At 37.3% G+C, this 20,029-nt stretch overlaps 1 protein-coding gene across 1 annotated transcript in view; it reads right to left on the reverse strand.

Moving 5' to 3' along the window:
- The window catches only part of alk (ALK receptor tyrosine kinase), a gene marked incomplete at both ends in the record, with an annotated part of 379,437 nt that overhangs the window by 184,982 nt on the left and 174,426 nt on the right, over positions 1 to 20,029 (reverse strand). Inside the window, one exon of the mRNA XM_083907769.1 lies at positions 9,757 to 9,921. Within this exon, the coding sequence (XP_083763895.1) occupies positions 9,757 to 9,921 (165 nt within the window). The remainder of the gene's footprint in view (positions 1 to 9,756; positions 9,922 to 20,029) is intronic.

A 20,029-nucleotide genomic window follows, 5' to 3' on the forward strand; every position in this document is an offset into this window, starting at 1 on the left:
TATTTGATACAGGGTAACCCCCTTTTTTCTGCATGCTGAATACAGCATGTTTACATAAATCCTGTTACTACAGTTAATACTGCAATTTAATGAAGAATGCAATTTGTTGATCCAAAACAACGCAAGAAAAAAAAAACAGAAAGAGTCAGAGATATGCCATATCTATCCACTGAACTGAAGTAAGGAGCAGATCTCAACAGTAGGAACAGTGAGTAAGATGAAGGCGATAGCTTTGAACTCCAAATTTAAATGTGCAGGAGGCAATATTCCACTACAATAAAGCAAATACAGAAACTAGCTCTGTTGAGATAATGCAGCAAAATATATTCAACTCTCTCACACACATGCATATCTTGAGCTAATGAAACAAGCTTAATGTTTGCTAATACAAATAAATAGTTACTGACTTAAATATATTAAATATAAATAAAACTGTGTACAATTATTCAAATAAAATAACCTATGCAAACTGAGTGAACATTAAAACATTACCTTTAATGATCACATACTGTGGATGATAAATTGGAAGGTAGAGGTTTCAAATACACAAAACTCACAACAGGCCAATTACATTTATATAATTTAGCCCGTATTGTTAGATTAAAAAAATAACAACTACTGAAAGTGTATATGAATTACAAATCAGTAATATTAAAGTCATATTTATAATCAACATGAGTATCATCCCTGAACAAAATTCCACTAGTTGACCCCTCAAGTTGAATGAACAATGACGAGTGATCAAGGAGGGTAAGTGCAAAAATACAGTATATGTTAAACTGAAATGATGTCAGGAGAGTCGCAACATCTAAAGATAGAATTTGGCCATGATCAGTACAGTAAGTACCATTAAAACATATTCTTGTGTCATGCTCTAGTGCATGAAAGTGGATAGTGACACATAGGAATGATGGTATACCTGTGTTTTTTAATCTATAAATTTATTTATGCATACATGCATGTATGTATTAGGGCTGTCAATTTTCCTCTATAATCCCATTCAAATTCCATTCCTTATGATTAATGTACTGACTATATTCTAATTAAAAATTTTGAATACATTTTAAATTAATATGTGCTTGTTATATGTTCTGTCCACTGGGCCATGCATGGTACACTGGCGGCCTCCAGATGCTTCTCGGTGGCGTGAATATAATGAGCCACGTTGTCCTTGGTGATGGAGAGCACTCACGAGTAGGTTGCCGATGCATCTGGCAGTGTGGCTCGTCTGAGCATCGGTTGTCTTAAGAATTATGTCTCTGTCTATGAAATGCTCAAGCTCTTGGAGGAAGTCTTGGAAACCAGACCCCCGTGAGATGTTAATCTGTCTCATGGCAAATAAAGTGTACCAGTTTGTCCGTAAAGCTGTAAAACCCGCGATGTGGAGGTAGTAAAAAAAAAAACGTAATTCTTGCCTGCTCAGACTTAATCTCGGCTACTTTGCCAGGGTTTCAGTGTTGGCAGGTGTCCCCTTAGGTTCCTCTTTGTCGAGTGATATTTCATTTTGACTTTGCATATTCTGCAGATAACGATATCTTTATTTGTAATTCTTCAGTTTGTTGATGGAAAGCAAAAAACTTTCCAAGCATCATTTTTTAGATGGTCAGGAGTGGTGATCTCAGTGGGTGTATTATCGCCATCGTTTACGACTGTACGGTAGATTGTCACCACGTTTTAACACGTATATTAAAAATAATAATAATAATGAAGAAATACACATTCGAACTACAAGATTCGATTATTATTGATTTTTTTAAATATTCAAATTATATTTGACTCCCGAAATGTGTTCCAACAGCCCTAGTTAGTTAGTTAGTTAGTGCTGGGTGGTATGACCAAAACTTTATAATACTGAATTTTTCAAATTATTAATAATGGTTTCACAGTATTTTTCATGCATGAATGATTCCTCCAGTGAGAGAGAGGTGCAGCTTCGTGAGTGTGTGTGTACATGCGCTTGATTGACACGACTGAGTGTGTGTGTGTGTGTGCGCGGCGCGCGCAGGTCAAGCGAGAGAAAGGTACTTGGACTCTTTTCTGTACTTGGAGCAGAACTACTCCAGCTGAGAGGGGGAGCAAGTGTTGCCATCTTCAGCACCCTGGGATCTTAAAGAAACCCAGATATTACTATATTTTTTGTCTGCTTTTCAGGTGGAAGTGTGCTCACCTGTGAGTACACGGTGGAGAATTGTAAATGCGCAACCATGTAGAGACAGAAATGACATACCGTTGTGTAAATAAGATAAATGAAAAAAAGGCTAGTTAGTTAGTTTAATAAAAAGGACAAGGAAAATGACTTGTATAGGAAATATAACCTTAAATGACCTCTATTGTGATCTGGCGCTATATAGAAAATAAAATAATAAAATTAACTGACTTTCAAGTTGGGGTGGGGGTGCTATCATTATATGGCCCGAATATAATAACACTGGTGTTGGTCAGAAGTGCAACCAAGACAAAGGTCAGAGCTCCAGTATTTTACGAAATGAGATTCAGAGTCGTGTATTCTTTGTTACATGGTCTTTAACCTTGAGCATTCCCAGAGTGGTTCTGCCATATCAAACAGATTATTACATATCACAAAAAACATTTCCCAAAGGAGTACTGAGGAGGAGGCTTTTCAGTATAAAATGTTTTTCTCATACTAATGCTTTTTGAATTTGCATTAGGTGCTTTGCCCTTTTTGAAATCCACCTACTGCAGCCTACTGAATGTTACAGTCTATTATCTTGTTCTACTGTTCGATTAATGCAGTGCCACATCATAATCGATTATAGCCTACTAACGTAACTCCGTCTCCGAGCGGACTCTTTGTATGCAACGCAGCCTGGATCAAGAGGCAGACCCCGAACCGTAGTAAGGAGACCTCCAAAGACCCCGAGCTTTAGCTCAATTAGCTTCATTAGCTTGTTCTTCTAGCTTTTGTGATGTTTATGCTTTCCCAGAGCACATAAAATAAAAGAGAGTACAAATTATATCAGACTGCTTGTACCCTTTGATAAAAACATTTCCATGTGCAGTAATCGTGATGAATCGTCAAATCGAATCGCAGACTGGATAATCATAATCGAATCGAATCATGGGACCAGCGAAGATTGACACCCCTAATATATACAGACTCACAGACACACTCACACACACAAGAGTATTAGACAACGATACATTCATCAAATCAGATGTACTAATACAGGGGTGTCCAAACTTTTTGCAAAGAGGGCCAGATTTGGTAAGGTGAAAACGTGTGGGGGCCGAACATTCAGCCTGACATTCTTTGAACCAATAACAATTAATACAAATTATCTATTTTATGAAATTTTTATCGCAAATGACATCCTTCATTTTTTTTCATTTTCAAATTTTTACCAAAATCACTCTGCCTTTTGTATTTGAAGACCACATAAAATGAAGAAAAAGTGAAGAAAAAATCTGCAAAGAAACACTTTAGCGAATATTAAACATATATCAGTTCATTTGAAGCATTACATATTATTCACTATTAAATTTATTCATCTCAGAGGACTAAACAAATGCACTAATGTGAAGTGTGATACTGAGATCTTGACTGCAGTATGTAGTACAGTTCTGGCTGAAAAACAATGGTTTTAATGTGAAGACATCACACAGGTGAGAGTCACTTATGGTGCTTTTACACCTATAGTTCGATTGCTTTGGTCCGTCAGAAAATACAATGTAGCAAACAGACGTGGGTAGGATATGCTTTCGCATTATGCATAAACAAACCAAATTGACCGTGAAGACCATCGGCACTGGAACCTGACTAACCCCCGATTTCCCCCGTGCACGCGCGTCACTGCCGGGGAACATCAGCGCCGCGATCAGCTGAAGTTTGGGGTCACTAAAAATGTCTTATTTTAAACAAATTGTTATTGTAAATGAATATTCTAGCTGGAAACTTTTTTAATGGAATATGTACATAGGTGTATAGCGGCACATTTACAGCAACCATCTCTCCAGTGGTAGAGTTGTCTTTGCAAATCACGCTAGAAGGCTGTTGGATGATTAGAAAACCCTTGAAAACCCTTGTGCAATTATGTTAGCACAGCTGAAAACAGTTTTGCTGGTTCTTTGAAAGCAAAATTTGAAGGGCAAAGTTGTTATTTTGAATAAAAATCATTATTCCTAATCTTGTCAATGTCTTGACTATATTTTCTATTCATTTTGCAACTCTTTTATAAAATAAAAGTGTGACTTTTAATGGTAGTGCATAATTTGAAGATTCCATCTTGTAAACTGGGCTGAAATATGGCCCTGACCAAACACAAGGCTGCTCATCCAGCTGCTACACAATATGCACCCAGGAACAGAGTTCTGCTGTAGAGAGGAAAGGCTGCACTCCTGAACAAGCACAGAGAGACTGACCCACCTGGGCAGTCAGAGAGGAAATACTCCTCCTGGCTTCACAACCCAGATAAGGGTAAGGGCTGGTTAAAAAATACATAGAAATGTCGACCTGTAATGATTCCATACATTCAGACCAAGGTAACACCTCATGTCTAGGATGATACAGAGAGAGACTATGGCTATACAATAGATCAAAAATTAATTATGTGTGTTACCAATTCGATATTTCAAGAGAATTATACATTATTTATTACATGTGTTATGCATAAAACAATGATATAGCTTTTCACTATGACTATATCTCTCACTACACACACACTGTTTATAGATATGTGTGTATTCAGAGAGCGAGCGAGAGAAATAATGTGACTGTTTAGTGTTGTAATTAAATTTGTCCACACATGCAGATTTATTCTGTTAAAGGGGTCACATTATACCCTATTTCTCCAAGTTAAACTAGTTCCCTGGTGTCCTAATGAACATGTCTGTGACATGCTTTGGTCAAAATACCATAAGGATGAAGCACCACAGCAGTTCAATCACTCTGCCAAAACAGCCCTGTTCAGAACGATCTGTTTAGTAGTATCTCTTAGGTCCACCAAAAAAAGTAAAACGAAACTTAAGGGACAGGAAATGACATCAGCCACAGAGGCTACTGGGAGCTAACAGCAGTTAGCATTTGGAAAAGTGATCATTTGCAGGCTCTAGCAGGAGCATTGCTAGATGTATGCATGTATATTGCATCACATGTATCCACTGGATAGATAAATCCTCTGAGGCTGTAAGTTTGTGTAGAACACTGTGCTGCTCTGTGGAGCCAAGAATAGAACGTTTCGCGGACTTCTGATTTTCGGATGACGTTGCCCTTGCCAGCAACAATTCCAGGAATTTAGCGCACTGTGATGCCCAATGAGTGCAGAAGTCAACATCCTGTGTTTCAACTCCTGTACTTAGTCTGAGAAGGACCACAAAAACATGAGAGAGTGATCTTTTTTCACACTTTGCTGACTGATAGGACCTCCAGAGTCCCAAATATAAGGATTTAAATGATTAAAAAGTTGGTAATGCATAGTATGTCCCCTTTAACTATAAATCTACCCGTTTCCAGCAGGAATATTTGATTTACAATTTTCATTGACTATTGTGATATCATTTTCTGCCAACCCCTGCTGATAATGTCTTAAATGCATGTTAGAGAATGTATTCTCTAAAAAATACATGAGAGGAAATAAAGTATTTGTCCTATGTTCATTTTTGCCATCCTCAACAGGTCAATTTTGTTAATGCCGAAGGGTCAACCCCAAAGTACAGTCTCACTTCAAATGCCAAGGCTATTATTTTTTCAGCCCCAAAACAGGTAAGTAGAACAAATTGCCTATCATCCAGAGTAATGGTTCATAATTATTTGCTCTGCTACAAAGGGATCTGGCTGTACAAAAAGGCACTGGATGGTTTCCCTGTCTGTGTGGTGAGTAGACCATTGATCCGTTCAGATGCAATCTCACTGGGTAGGGGTAAATCAAACTTTGAGAAACTTTGTGTGGAACCTCTAATAAATAAGGATCACTTTCAGTGTTTCTCACCAATTTATGGACTGTGCAGGGACCAGGTCAAGCCAGGCATTTCTGTTCTTATGAAAGGGCTCAGGAGGGTATTCCCAGAGGGGGCTCTTTGAAGCACTGCAAAAGGCACTTTAAAGTTTGTGGGCAGTGCCCAGCAGCAACAGCCTTCTCTTTGCTCCAGTCTTAACTCGGTCTTTTCTTCTCGAGTCAAAACAATGGTGAAACTTCACTACCGACTTATAAAAAAATAATAATCACAAAATGCATTCACCAAATCATTCATCAAATAAACCAAGTAAATGTGAAAAATTGTGTGTTCCAAATGTGTGTTCATCTGGTCAACCAATTGAACAGCCATCAATCTATGTTTAAAATACCTGGAAGACTGTTGATGGGATTTCAGTATTCATTATTATCCTGAATGTGCTGGTTTTTATATAAATTGGAAACAAAGTAAGGGTTTTATGGTGTAAAAGGTATCAATATCATTCTCAGTCAGAAACGTTGACAAGTTGGTATCTCAAGATGTTTTACGTGAAAACATTAGCGGGATAAATCAAATGATATTGTTATAAATATACAATGTTATAAAATTCATACATAGTTGATTTCATGTATCATGATTTACTTTTTTTTATAAATAGGGTAATTAGGTAAATGTATAGCATGAGATATAGATAATCAAAATCTGCTGTAACCACTGTTGAATAAGTAAATTAGCTTGGGTAAGCTTCTGCTTCCTATACATTATGTCTTTTTATCCTGAATTCTATAATGCTCATGCCAGCAAAGAAATCAAGATGGCAGATGACAGACAGCCTCAGGGCCACTCCATTACAGACAAACAAATCAGCAGCACCAGCAAACAGCGTCCTACTGGATATCTCCCTGTGCCAGTCAGCTCTAAACTGCAACCGATGCTACTCTATTCCGTGTGGGAGAGCAAGAAATCAATATGTAATCATATTCACACTTTCTTTGGCAGGACACACTGGGGCAGACGTGGAATTGAGACGACCCACTCTGCGCAGAAAGAGCATCAGAGAGGCCAAATACATTCAAATCATTTTCTGTTTCTATGTCACGTCTTCCCCAGTGGCATGATTGAAAAACTCCACAGATCGTGCTTGAACAGAGATGACTCATTTTCAATCAAGTTGATTTGTGTTTCAGAGGACATGTTTAGCACCAAGATAGTTTGTGCAGGGTTTAATTGAGTGGAGGCATACATTCCTTGTGTTACACCTCCCCCCACACTCACCTCCTGTTAGCGAGCTTCTGAAGCTGTGTTCTCACACAACACAAGTGTCAAGCCAATCCATGACCACTGCTGTGATTTTTTATTTTTTTTTAATCCTCACGCTGAGCATCGTCTTTTACGCTAATTGTCATGGCAGAGGAACGGTTGCCTCATGCTGTCCTCATTATTTACTTTACAGGAAACTAATGTGACAAAATGCCCCCACATATCAGCCTTAGGAGCAGGAGCACTGTGTGCTGCAGTCACATGACATTATGACGACTTACCAATGTGTGCATGAAAGCCAAGCAAATATGTTTGTTTAATCACAGCCAAAGTATACTAGGATTTAAGGAATAAAGCACAATTCAATACTGCACATGACCACAGAGGAAATTCACCTCACTTCTGACAGTGGTACTGTCATCCTTTATTCTTTATAGTAGAATGGTCATTCATTATTTATTAAAGGCCAGTTGAACTTATGCTCGATCTAGTTTACCTCACTTATTTGTCAGCAGGTTTCTGTACAATGCAAAGCTAACTACCAGCATTTCTGGATTTAAAAAAATAAAACACTGCTTTTTTGCAAACATCTCATAGTGGATAAGCCAAGTACTGTAGGACATACAGTATAGCAATTCAGCAGATCATAGCAATTAAGTATGTCTTCCTTATTTAGACAGTGTCTCTCCCAGCTGAGTTCAACACATACCAACTACTGTATAATGTGGCTAATGCAGGGCTTGAACATGATTATGCACATAAACATTTCCTTTGTAATTTGTGTTGCCTCCTTCAACTGTGGCTCTCATTATCAGCTTTATAGTTTGGTACATGCACAGTATATTATATGCATGAAATGAACTATAAGCCATTAGAGCATGTGTCAAACTCAAGGCCTGGGGGCCAGATGTGGCCCTCCATGTCATTTCATGTGGCCCGCAAGGGAATAATTGGTCTTAAAAATCTGAGTTAAAATAGGTCTATGCTGCTTCAAGGCGTGCGTTGTTCATAAACTATATTTCCCACAATGCATGGCGATTGCGTTACCCTCAAAGTGACGGCATCCTGCCACTAGATCGCAGTGTATCATTGTGTATACGCATCATGCGACGAGTGAAATTGAGAGTGAGACTGTGATCGCAGCAGAATGTGTTCACAAAGGTGGGCAGTGAAAACTAGCTTTATTGTGGCTGTAGAAATCACCCGTGCTTCAAAGTCTTTTTCTGAGGGTGCGTTTTTGAAGCAGTGCATGCTGAAGGTGTGTGAGCAGGTCTGCTCTGACCAGATACAGACTTTTTAAACTGTTAAGTTTGTCAAGAAACACCATCGCGGACCGGGTTACATCTATAATGCATATTTGTAACTTATATAATAAGTAATAAATACAGAAAGTTTTTTTTTCATTATGTTACGGAGTAGTTACCTTTATTTTACATTATATTTGGTTACATTTGGTTGCATCTGGCTCTTTGAGGGTAACCATTATGCTGATGTGGCCCGCAGTGAAAAGGAGTTTGACACCCCTGCATTAGAGGTTGAGGGGAGTGCCGCAAAAACACAATGTCAGCTTAATATCATAACCATAACCCAACACAAAAATAAATAAATAATTGAAACTACTCTTTTTGTATTTTTATTGTATTATTAACCAGTTTCCCTGGTTGTTCAGATGTATGGATTAAACATGTGTGTACCTAGATTACTATATTATAATTGTATTATAGTTAGTTTTAAATTGTTCCAGCGATTACAACACTTGAGATCAAAAGGCCCTTTATCTTGTGTGTCTTGAGTTCTAAAATTACAATAGTACTATATTTTTTACTGATCCAACACACGCAAATACACATGCATGCACACAAACATCCTCATGCTATCGTTTACAACTTACCAGATATACATGGCAGACATCAATCATTTCTATAGTCCACTCTCACGAACACCTTTCTCTTAGCAGTCAATATAATTCAGTTTTTCAATTTCATTGAGCACTCCACCCATCTGGTCTCAGACTTGTGGCTCATGATAGGAAAAAACACATTTAAGAAAATAAATAGACCCTTCTGTCTCCCTCCATTTCACCATCACCTCAGGAGATAAGATGACAGAAACCGTTTTCTCATCCTGAGGGTATGAAAATGAATGATGGTGGAGAATATGGAAGATCTGTAAGCAGAGGTCTGGCTCAGCAAACTATATTCAGCTCCTTCCCCCTGAAAACTTGATAAAAAGTAATATCTTGAGAGCAATCTAGATAACATGCTACACTGCTTTACTGTGCTTGTACCAATATTTGAGGCTGGTGAGAAAAATCAATGTGAGAGTGTATGAAGCGAAGTGTCCATTTATCAGTAGGTTTCTGCCTCAACATAATTAAGTAGGTAACTTAAAGCACACTGAAGACAGACACCCCATAATACTTGACAAACAGAAAACATACCGACTAAAAAAATGACATGAAAAATGGATGTTGGATCCTTTAGAGAGTTGAATATGAGTGTAGAATATCAAAGTATGAGAAGTGTTCGATTGTGAATATTTTTTGTTGAAAAATGAAAATTCCCCAACAAAGAGGGAACGTGATACCTTCATTCTTACCTTCCTCCCAACCCTGCGGACTCCCAGACTTCTTTTCAGTTCTGCCATTTCTTTCCTGCCGTAGATCCCCGGCAGCCACTATGCTCCATGTAAACTCTGGGCTGCCCCCCAGATGCTGGTCACATGTTCTGCTGTTGCCAGGGCATCGGTGATCTGGTATAACGACAGCATCACAATTTATATGGATTAACATGGTGGCAACTAATTCAAATAGGGATACTAATACTACAAAACTGATGGCAGCAACAAAACATTGGTATGAAATACATGTATTTCATGACACCACTTTTATTCAGATTGGTGACAGTAAAATGTTTAATTAGATGTACCGTGATGGGGAAAGAGATTTATTGTAATGTTGCTTAACAAAAGTTGAGAATCATAATATGCTAGCACAGTTCACTTTTCAGCAATTTCGGTGAATGGCCACAGAAATTGTTGGGGTAACTTTGCTAAATGTAACAAAAACACAGCAGCCTGTATCATATGAAAAACAATATTTGCAGGTTAATTCTACCAACCGGTATATAAATGTGAGGCAGTGCACTGGGTTTGTCTTCTTTAAAGGGTAGGATAGGAGATCATTTTCTGGAGCAGATAGAAACTCAACTGAAGATTGTGACTAAATGCATAGCGACTTACTCGAGACACTGCAGCATTTTTAAGAACTTCTAAAGTATGTGTTTAATAATCCCAGAGACATCAGTTGAGCATCAGCCACAGAAGTCAGTCCAAACCAGAGAAAATGCTCTGGGGAGAAAGAACTGCTGGGTGGAAGCCCATTGGTTTAAACAGAGGTCCCTGTCCTTCCCCGACCTTCCTCACAGCTCTCCAACATACCATTGCATTTAGGCCTCCTCCGCATCAAATTATAGAAAGGTAATAATAACAGTATCAAAAGTATTGCTATCGATAGGCAGTACCAGCTTCAGTATCTACGCTAATAATATACACCCCTACCTGAAGGATTGAAAAAGGTTTAATGGATGCAAAACATCTAACAGACTAACCAAAACAGAGCCCTCAAATTTGCACAGAGACAAAGTAAAGTCAGCTCTCCTCCCACTCATCTTAACGTCCATCTGTCCTTTATCTCCCTATGGAGAGACCTCACATGATACATCCCTGTGGCTCGTTAAATCGCTGTTTAGAGGGCTTGGTTACTTTCAAATGACTTTTCACACTACGCTCAGCAGGAGAAACACTAGTATATGCAGAACTTTGTATAAGATTTTCAAATGATTTCATTGTTTGGACTTCTTTTCTGTTTTTCTAACGTGCGCATTGGAGTGAGTTAAGCTCATTTGGAGATTTTCCATTTTTTTCTCCTGCCACATGAAATAAACCTTAAAAATGAACATAATATCTATTTAAACTTACTTCTGGCCACTCAGTGTAAGATTTTCAAATGATTTCATTGTCCAAATGATTATCTCCCTATGGACAGACCTCACATGATACATCCCTGTGGCTCGTTAAATCGCTGTTTAGAGGGCTTGGTTACTTTCAAATGACTTTTCACACTACGCTCAGCAGGAGAAACACTAGTATATGCAGAACTTTGTATAAGATTTTCAAATGATTTCATTGTTTGGACTTCTTTTCTGTTTTTCTAACGTGCGCATTGGAGTGAGTTAAGCTCATTTGGAGATTTTCCATTTTTTTCTCCTGCCACATGATATAAACCTTAAAAATGAACATAATATCTATTTAAACTTACTTCTGGCCACTCAGTGTAAGATTTTCAAATGATTTCATTGTTTGGACTTGTTTTCTGTTTTTCTATGTTTATGTGTACATTAGAGTGAGTTAAGCTCGTTTTTGAGATTTTCCATTTTTTTCTCCTGCCACATGATATAAACTTAAAAAAGTGAACATAACATCTTTACAATGTTACTTCTGGACACTCAGTGTAAAATGTTGCAATTATTTCATTGTTTGGACTTGTTTTCTGTTTTTCTATGTTTATGTGTACATTAGAGTGAGTTAAGCTCATTTGGAGATTTTCCATTTTTTTCTCCTGCCACATGAAATAAACCTTAAAAATGAACATAATATCTATTTAAACTTACTTCTGGCCACTCAGTGTAAGATTTTCAAATGATTTCATTGTCCAAATGATTATCTCCCTATGGACAGACCTCACATGATACATCCCTGTGGCTCGTTAAATCGCTGTTTAGAGGGCTTGGTTACTTTCAAATGACTTTTCACACTACGCTCAGCAGGAGAAACACTAGTATATGCAGAACTTTGTATAAGATTTTCAAATGATTTCATTGTTTGGACTTCTTTTCTGTTTTTCTAACGTGCGCATTGGAGTGAGTTAAGCTCATTTGGAGATTTTCCATTTTTTTCTCCTGCCACATGATATAAACCTTAAAAATGAACATAATATCTATTTAAACTTACTTCTGGCCACTCAGTGTAAGATTTTCAAATGATTTCATTGTTTGGACTTGTTTTCTGTTTTTCTATGTTTATGTGTACATTAGAGTGAGTTAAGCTCGTTTTTGAGATTTTCCATTTTTTTCTCCTGCCACATGATATAAACTTAAAAAAGTGAACATAACATCTTTACAATGTTACTTCTGGACACTCAGTGTAAAATGTTGCAATTATTTCATTGTTTGGACTTGTTTTCTGTTTTTCTATGTTTATGTGTACATTAGAGTGAGTTAAGCTCATTTGGAGATTTTCCATTTTTTTCTCCTGCCACATGAAATAAACCTTAAAAATGAACATAATATCTATTTAAACTTACTTCTGGCCACTCAGTGTAAGATTTTCAAATGATTTCATTGTCCAAATGATTATCTCCCTATGGACAGACCTCACATGATACATCCCTGTGGCTCGTTAAATCGCTGTTTAGAGGGCTTGGTTACTTTCAAATGACTTTTCACACTACGCTCAGCAGGAGAAACACTAGTATATGCAGAACTTTGTATGCCTGATTTAAAGAGCAGATGCGAAAACTGAAAACAAAACATGTCTGTGTGAAAAAAAAAAAAGTGACTTTTGGCTCAAGGCTGCCAAAAGTGGTTGACTTGGTGTAATGTAAAGCATGTATTTACTAAGTATTGAATACATAATACCATAAGGTAATATAAAGCAATATGATAAACAAATCTATATTCATTTGATTGCCCAGCAATTCCATGAAAATTGAAGCATGAGCAATGAGTTCCCACACCTTGGCTGACATCAAATTCAAGACATTTTCAAGAACTTTCTGGGACCAATTTCCTGAAGAAATGAATGTGATCAACTTAAGATAGGAGGGCAACTTGTAAAAGCCACTTGCTCATGGTGTCCACTTTTATTTATTTTCAGCATGATCTGCATCTGGACAAGTGATTGTCCTCAGGTTCTTGGGTGAGACAAAAGACTTGATGTCATTTGCTCTCTCTTGCTTAAAGTGACTCAAGTCAACGGTGGAATGAGAGAGTGTTCAGTGTCCACAACACTGATAGGAATTAACGACTCACCGTGTGTTCTGTGTAGACCTAGTCTACATACATCAAGCAATGCTTGGATCATGAAATGGTGGTGTGATAACAACAAGGTCACATATTTACCCAAATAAAAACTTAAACCTTTTCTTGCACAAAAAACAGAACATTCAATAATTTGATGGCAATTTTCAAAAACTTTCAAGGATTTCAAAGACTGTAGGAACCCTGCATACCACATCAGACCAACAATCTGGAAACTAATCAATGAAAACGGCACTGACAGTTTTTTTATCAGGCACAGTCAAGGGGATGAACAGACTGATATCATCACATTAATACAACAATAATCAGTTATTTTTTCTTATAGTGCTGGTATAAATCAAAGAAACTCAACATTAGTTGTGTCTGCAAGAAATCGGAGGCTCTGTCTATATAGCACTTTTAGATCAAGAGCCTTGACATGTTGGTAAAAGTTTTGTTTCTCTTTGTGAAACTCTGAAAGTACACTTTGTGGAAAACCAGCACAGTCGTATTGCTAAGAGTGCTGTTATACTTTTGATAAAAAATCAGGTCTCAAAGAGCACAGGTCATTCACTGATGCTGTATTTGAACTCATGCCTGTCAAAACAACTGTCAGACAAAGCGTGACAACACCAGAAAGTAAACTTTACACAAATTAAACTCAAGATGCCTCAGAGCAAATCTGTCACAACTAGATAGTGTGGTGCTGAATAGTTTGACTTTTTCTAATGCTAGATGTTTTTCTTTACCTTTTCAATAATTGTAATCTATGCTTAGAATAAAAAATATCTTATTTTCATTACTCTTCGACACGTTTCTCTTCAATATTCTACTGAAATCTATTATGTCTTTAGCATGCCCCTTGACATAGCAACAATGAATCGATCTTATTTAACATGTGAGAATTAGAAGTTTCTAAACTTATGAAATGTTTAAAAGGAATTTTATCTAATGAGACAACCACATTTGACTTTACTTAAATCACAAGGATATGCACTTGAGGAAGCTGCCTTTAGCAGAATCCCACCAGCAGTCGTTCCAAACCACTTAGAGCAAGCAAGGGTAATGGTTTCCATGCTTAAAACTTGTCATTTGGCAAAAAAACATTGATTCCTGTAGCTCATTGCCACTGGGGACATTAGGGGTGATGAGATGGAGAGAATTTGAGAAGTTCCAAGGTTGCAGTGGAAGCTAATTTCCTTTCCTTCGATAAATGTCTATGTAGTCGGAGTGGAATGATGCAGTTTGTTAAGCTATGAGGCTGAGATCAGCACAGTTGTTCCAACTCATATACATAATGAAAAGACACACACATTGGGCTTCAAAGTTTGCAGTGACTAAACCATTCAACAGTATGTGAATAACATTTACAGACTACTGATATGCATATTACTTTTAGCAAACAATTTACAAAATGTCAATCTTCATCTTCCACTGTGAGATGATCTACTGTGTGGGCCATAGACAGCGACAAAAGAATTGCTTCTTGTTGGCAGTTTCATAAACTGTAATATTTTTTGTGAAACAGCTTGAAATAAAGCAGCAAGTGTTCATGTCTGCAGTAGTAAATGTGGAAATATATTTTAAGAAACTAATTACATGCATTGCTATTTTTCACAATAATGGAAATGAACATTGACTTGGTTTCGCGGCCGTCTCACACTTTTCAAACTTTGATGTGGTACCAATATTCATATGCAGAAACACACTTAGCCCACTGACAAGCTAAGCACTTATGTGTGCTGCCAAAAGTGAATGACAGAGCTTGCTACGCAACTGTGGACTGTTCAAGCTCTGGATCCGTCATCCAATTTCACCTACCTTCTAAATGTGTAAAGGTACTAATAACTGATTTGTCAAATAACCAGGGAAATTACAATAACATTTAGATTTTTTTTTTTTCAAAACCACAATGTCCTGATTCTATAATCATACCCTCTTTTTAGACATTGCAGATCACGCAAGTGTACAATTTAATTAAAGTAACTGGATTCATTAAATAGTGTCTTTGTGTGTGTGCTTGTGTGTGAGTGCGTGTGCGTCAAGGAGTATAATTGGTTGCAGTAATGATGTAGCATTAATTAGGAGTAGGTCACTAATCTTAATAATAATAATAATAATAATAATAATAATAATAATAACAACACATTTTCTTTATGGGTGCCTTTCATGACACTCAAGGTCACCTTAGAGAAACAATTAAATGTAAAAACACTTCAACAATAAAACACATCTGTAGTAGGGTAATCTAATCAAGTAAAAGCAGAGCTGAAGCAAAAAAATCAGAAATCTGCAGCAACAAAGTTCAACAATGAGAAATGCAGAGGGTGAACAATGAGAGTTCGAGGGACTGTTAAAAAAGGAGGCTTTTCAGGTGGGATTTGTGTCCGAGCACAGATTAACACCTGGTAACACTGTTTAATATTCAATTAGATGTTCACTGTGAAACTACAATAACTGAATGCTGCATTAAAATAATTAATTCTTCAACTGCTGAATGTAAAGTTATAATGTACAATTTGGTAAAAAGTTAAACCGGCAATATCTTGACTTAGAACATACCTGCACACCAAATACATTTATATCGTATACGGTTGTAGAATTCACTGATTTGTCTGTATTACAGTATATTATTCTCACAAGTTAAAAAAGAAGAAGAAATTATAAAAATAACAATACTAATAATAATAAAAACTGTGGTCCTTTTGTAAAAGCCATAGCAGAACACAGGAATTTACATTAAGACCTAAGGCACAATATGGTCATTGAAAGACAAGGCACAAGATCACTGTAAACAAGGCCTGTAAATGACAAGACCCCCCCTAAGAGTAAACCCAAACCCTAAATCTTAACCCCTTAAGTAATTAGTCAGAGCGTTTGAGAGAGTTGCCAGTGGCTCTAACTGTGTTAATAAGGATGTGTGACAGTTAAATGAGCCGATCACCACACTTCGATCCTGACCTCATTCATAAAACAGAGCAGGGATTGAGCGATGTGTCGTATTACATGGCCGGAGGTCATGAAGACGCCAGCCTACTGCGGCCATCTTTATTTTTGTATATAAATTAACTACTCAATTCCCAGGAGTGCACAGCTATGTGATTATATGTTGTTGTTTTTTTTAAATGAGATGTTTGCACTGGAGTGGTTTTGACATCCAGTAAATTACAGCTAATGATGTATATCTCTGTGTGGGTTTGAGAGTAAACACTGTGCTGACAAAGTTCCCCATGAAACTCTTCAACTCGGATGATGAATATGTTTATCTCCTGATTACAATAAGATTCTGTCTCACTGAGCTTATTTATGTATCTATTCTACTTTTTATAGTCTAGACATTCCGGGCAAATTAATTTCCTCTCAAAGGAGGCAGGAGCTGTCCAGTCAACACAGAATACCGATAAGTGAGTGATTTTTAACGGAGATAGTATGAGCAGTGAAGTAAAAGAGACCATCAAAAACAATCCCACCCCCACACACACACAAACCCAGATTGTGTTCCTGTGGAAATATAAAATAAAAAATGTGTCTGTGCTTAATATTGGCAGATATTATCCACATGTATTTGCCAAAGGATGGGTTTGAACATAATATTGATTAAATAAGAGAGTTGTGTGTAAATATTAAGACACAGTGACACATTATTGGCTCAATTTTATCCACCAATTTCTACTTCTGGTTGAAAAGAGATAAAAATCTGCAACTACCAATTACTTGTGAAATTGCTTCCTCACTTTATCCTTCACTCTTCAAAGCTGCAAAGGTAGCATGCAGGCATGGGGCCAAGAATACTTCTAAGACTCTAAAACTAAAACCTTAAATATACTAAAAGAAAACCATAAATGCCTTATGTCTCACAATGCGTTCAAAATCATTAAAACAGATATGTTTCACCATCAACAACCCTGAGTGACTGCCAGAAGCAACGGTGCACCGACAGCAAATACCACTACTTTTAATCACAACTGTACTCAAAGAGCGGGTAAAACCATCTAGATGTAGCTCTAGTGAATTCAACAGTAAAGGAAGTAATTAGCTGCTTTCTGTCAGTGTAAAAACAAGAGCTTGTGACATATTTCATAACAGGACATTTCGAAGAACCGTTTATCTGACAGTTAAGGTAAACTAAGCAGGCTTCATTTCAAAATATTTTGATATTAAAATTTTGATTTATATTTTCTTGTAAGTCTTGCTCAAATCTCAACTCGTGAGAAGCAATTAAATGTACAACACGAAATACTGTGCAATTACATGAAGACGTGACCAGCCACGAGAAAACCGGCAACACGTCAGCCCAGCACAAGTCAAGTAAACTATTTTTTTTATTTTCAAAAAATAATGAATATGCAAGTTGAACTTCCGAAGAAGCCACTGCATGCTTCAAATCACAGTATTGGGGGTCTTAAAACCATAAACTCTGCATAAGACTTTGGGTTGTTTGATCGCTGTGAACGATTCCGAAAAAAAAAAAAAAAAGCACTGGAATGTTTCTTGTTTTTCATTTTTATTCATATTTCATTTTATTTTTTTCGGAACTTTCGGGGTCCCTAGACCTGCTATTGACCATTGTTCAAACTACTACAGTAATTGAAAACAATTGAACAATTGAGAAGTCAGTGGATTCAAGAAGAAAGTTGCATTTCAATGGACATTTTATTCACTGACACAAAAAAAAACACATTCTATGGTGGTAAAGTAAGTATAAAAGGTAAAAAACAGAATTAAAAAAAATTTAAAACGGAAAAAACGGAATTCTAAAAAATTTTAACGGATTTCATAGGGCCCTATGATATACATTGTATTAAACCTTTGTTTTATTGATATTGAAGAAAATTATATCACAGTTTAAATTGTTTTGTTTTTTTGTTGAATTATTGCCCAGCCTATCATGCAAACCAATGCTAATCAGACATTGCTTTGAGCCATCTTCAATAAAATCAAAAAGCTGTCCAAATTAAAAAGCTGTGCACACTGTGTTGGAAGAGCTGAACAATGCGACCATAGGAGGAATCCATATTTAAGCACCTGCACCACTACTCTATCTTTTATACCCCTTGCCTTTGCAAAGTTTTATTCCACTGCCGTGTCTCATTACACAAAAACAGCTCTACCAACTGAGTGAGGCAGATGTTCTATTGTAGAGCACGGCAGCTCCTCAAGTGGCGAGCATCTATCCGAGTGCCTGTGTTACAGCTGGCAGCCACAGCTGAACCAGGACAATCCATCTCTCTGAGAAAAAGGTCTGGAGTGATACAATGTGGAGATGGGTTTAACTAAACTGCCCAGCTGCTATTCCCCAAGGGTAAACTACAACATAGATTGGGGGTGGGGTCAGAGGAGGGCTGAGGTCAGAAGGGTCCGACATTGCCGACACATTGAGGCAGCTTACCAGCACTGAAATGAAAATTAGGAAGATCGTATCCTCCATAGCTGCCCCCAGCTAAAGGCTGCAAAGGGAAGCAGGGAGGCAGGAGGGAGGGAAAGTATGGGGGCAGCTGGTGGAAAGTGGCCAGTCAGTCTGCTTTGGCTTTTATGGTGGGTAATAAATGCCAGTGGACAGCAGATGCTGTAGGGACTGTTGAGATCTATCACTGTAGCCTCAAGCCCCATTCAACATGCCCTGTTGTTGTGACCCGTCTTCTTTTAAACCTTTTTCTGAGTATTCTCTGAAGCCGTGTGTTCAACACCACATTATTATTACAAGCCAATTTAAAGAGTGGAAAGCATTATATACATATATAAAACTGACTTGTTATTATGAACACAACAGTACATATACATTACAGAATATACAATGTAGTTATATGGCCTTTACTCCCTAGCTGTAATCCTTCCTGCTTCAGCCACATCACACTTGCTTCACTGCAAGACAAAGGCATCTTCTTGTTAACAATTTACAGATAAAGTCAGAGCTCTCATTGAATAAAATAATGGAAACATAGTTTCTCTGCAGGCTGTCCAATCTCAAAATCTCAGAGCTAGGATTATAATTTGACAGCAGAATAATTCCTGTTTACTTGCTTGACTAGCACAATTCACCTATTATCCTCCGGAACAAAGTAAAGGATTTTCCCTCACCATTTCCGTGTGCTGACTGGCTCTTGCAACATCATGTCAAGCAAGCTTTTCCACTCAAATTCAAACATTTCAAGCAGGCGGGATGCACCATGCACAAACATTTATTTTGTGTTTTTTTTGTGTAAGCAAAGCAAAACATCTTAAACCCAAAGAACATCATTGCTTCATTTATGTTTGCAAAATGAGGATGGGTGATTAAATCTTAACCTACAGAATGATAATGTAACCCTCACACTTTCAAACACTAATAGTGCAAATTATGTTAAGGTGATATTAAAGTGACAACATGTGGGATTTCAACCTCCAAATAATGTGTCCAAGATTATTTTGATGACAAATCAATGTAAAAAAAAAAAGAAAAGTGAATGGCAGCTCTGACAGAGCCTAAGCAGGTCTGCATTGCTTCAATTTGCACTTGCCAGTCCATGCCACAAAAAATAACTTCAGTATTGTACCTTACTGCATACATCACAGTAAAATTAATTAATTGTAAATTATCTGTTATATATGGCTCAACCAGTGGTTGTAGGTTTGGTCAGACGTGCCTGATGTTTTTGTAAATGTGGCTTTTATACTTGAGTTCTGTTTACAGTGTACATTCATGAGATTCTTAGTCTCTGGTGTTTCTGCTATGTTAGCATTTCCTCACTTCCTCATCGGTAGGTGTCCTCTTACATCAAACAGCAAATATATGATAATATCCA

The sequence above is a fragment of the Microchirus variegatus genome, assembly GCF_963457635.1.
Source record: "Microchirus variegatus genome assembly, chromosome: 21".
NCBI lineage: Eukaryota > Metazoa > Chordata > Actinopteri > Pleuronectiformes > Soleidae > Microchirus > Microchirus variegatus.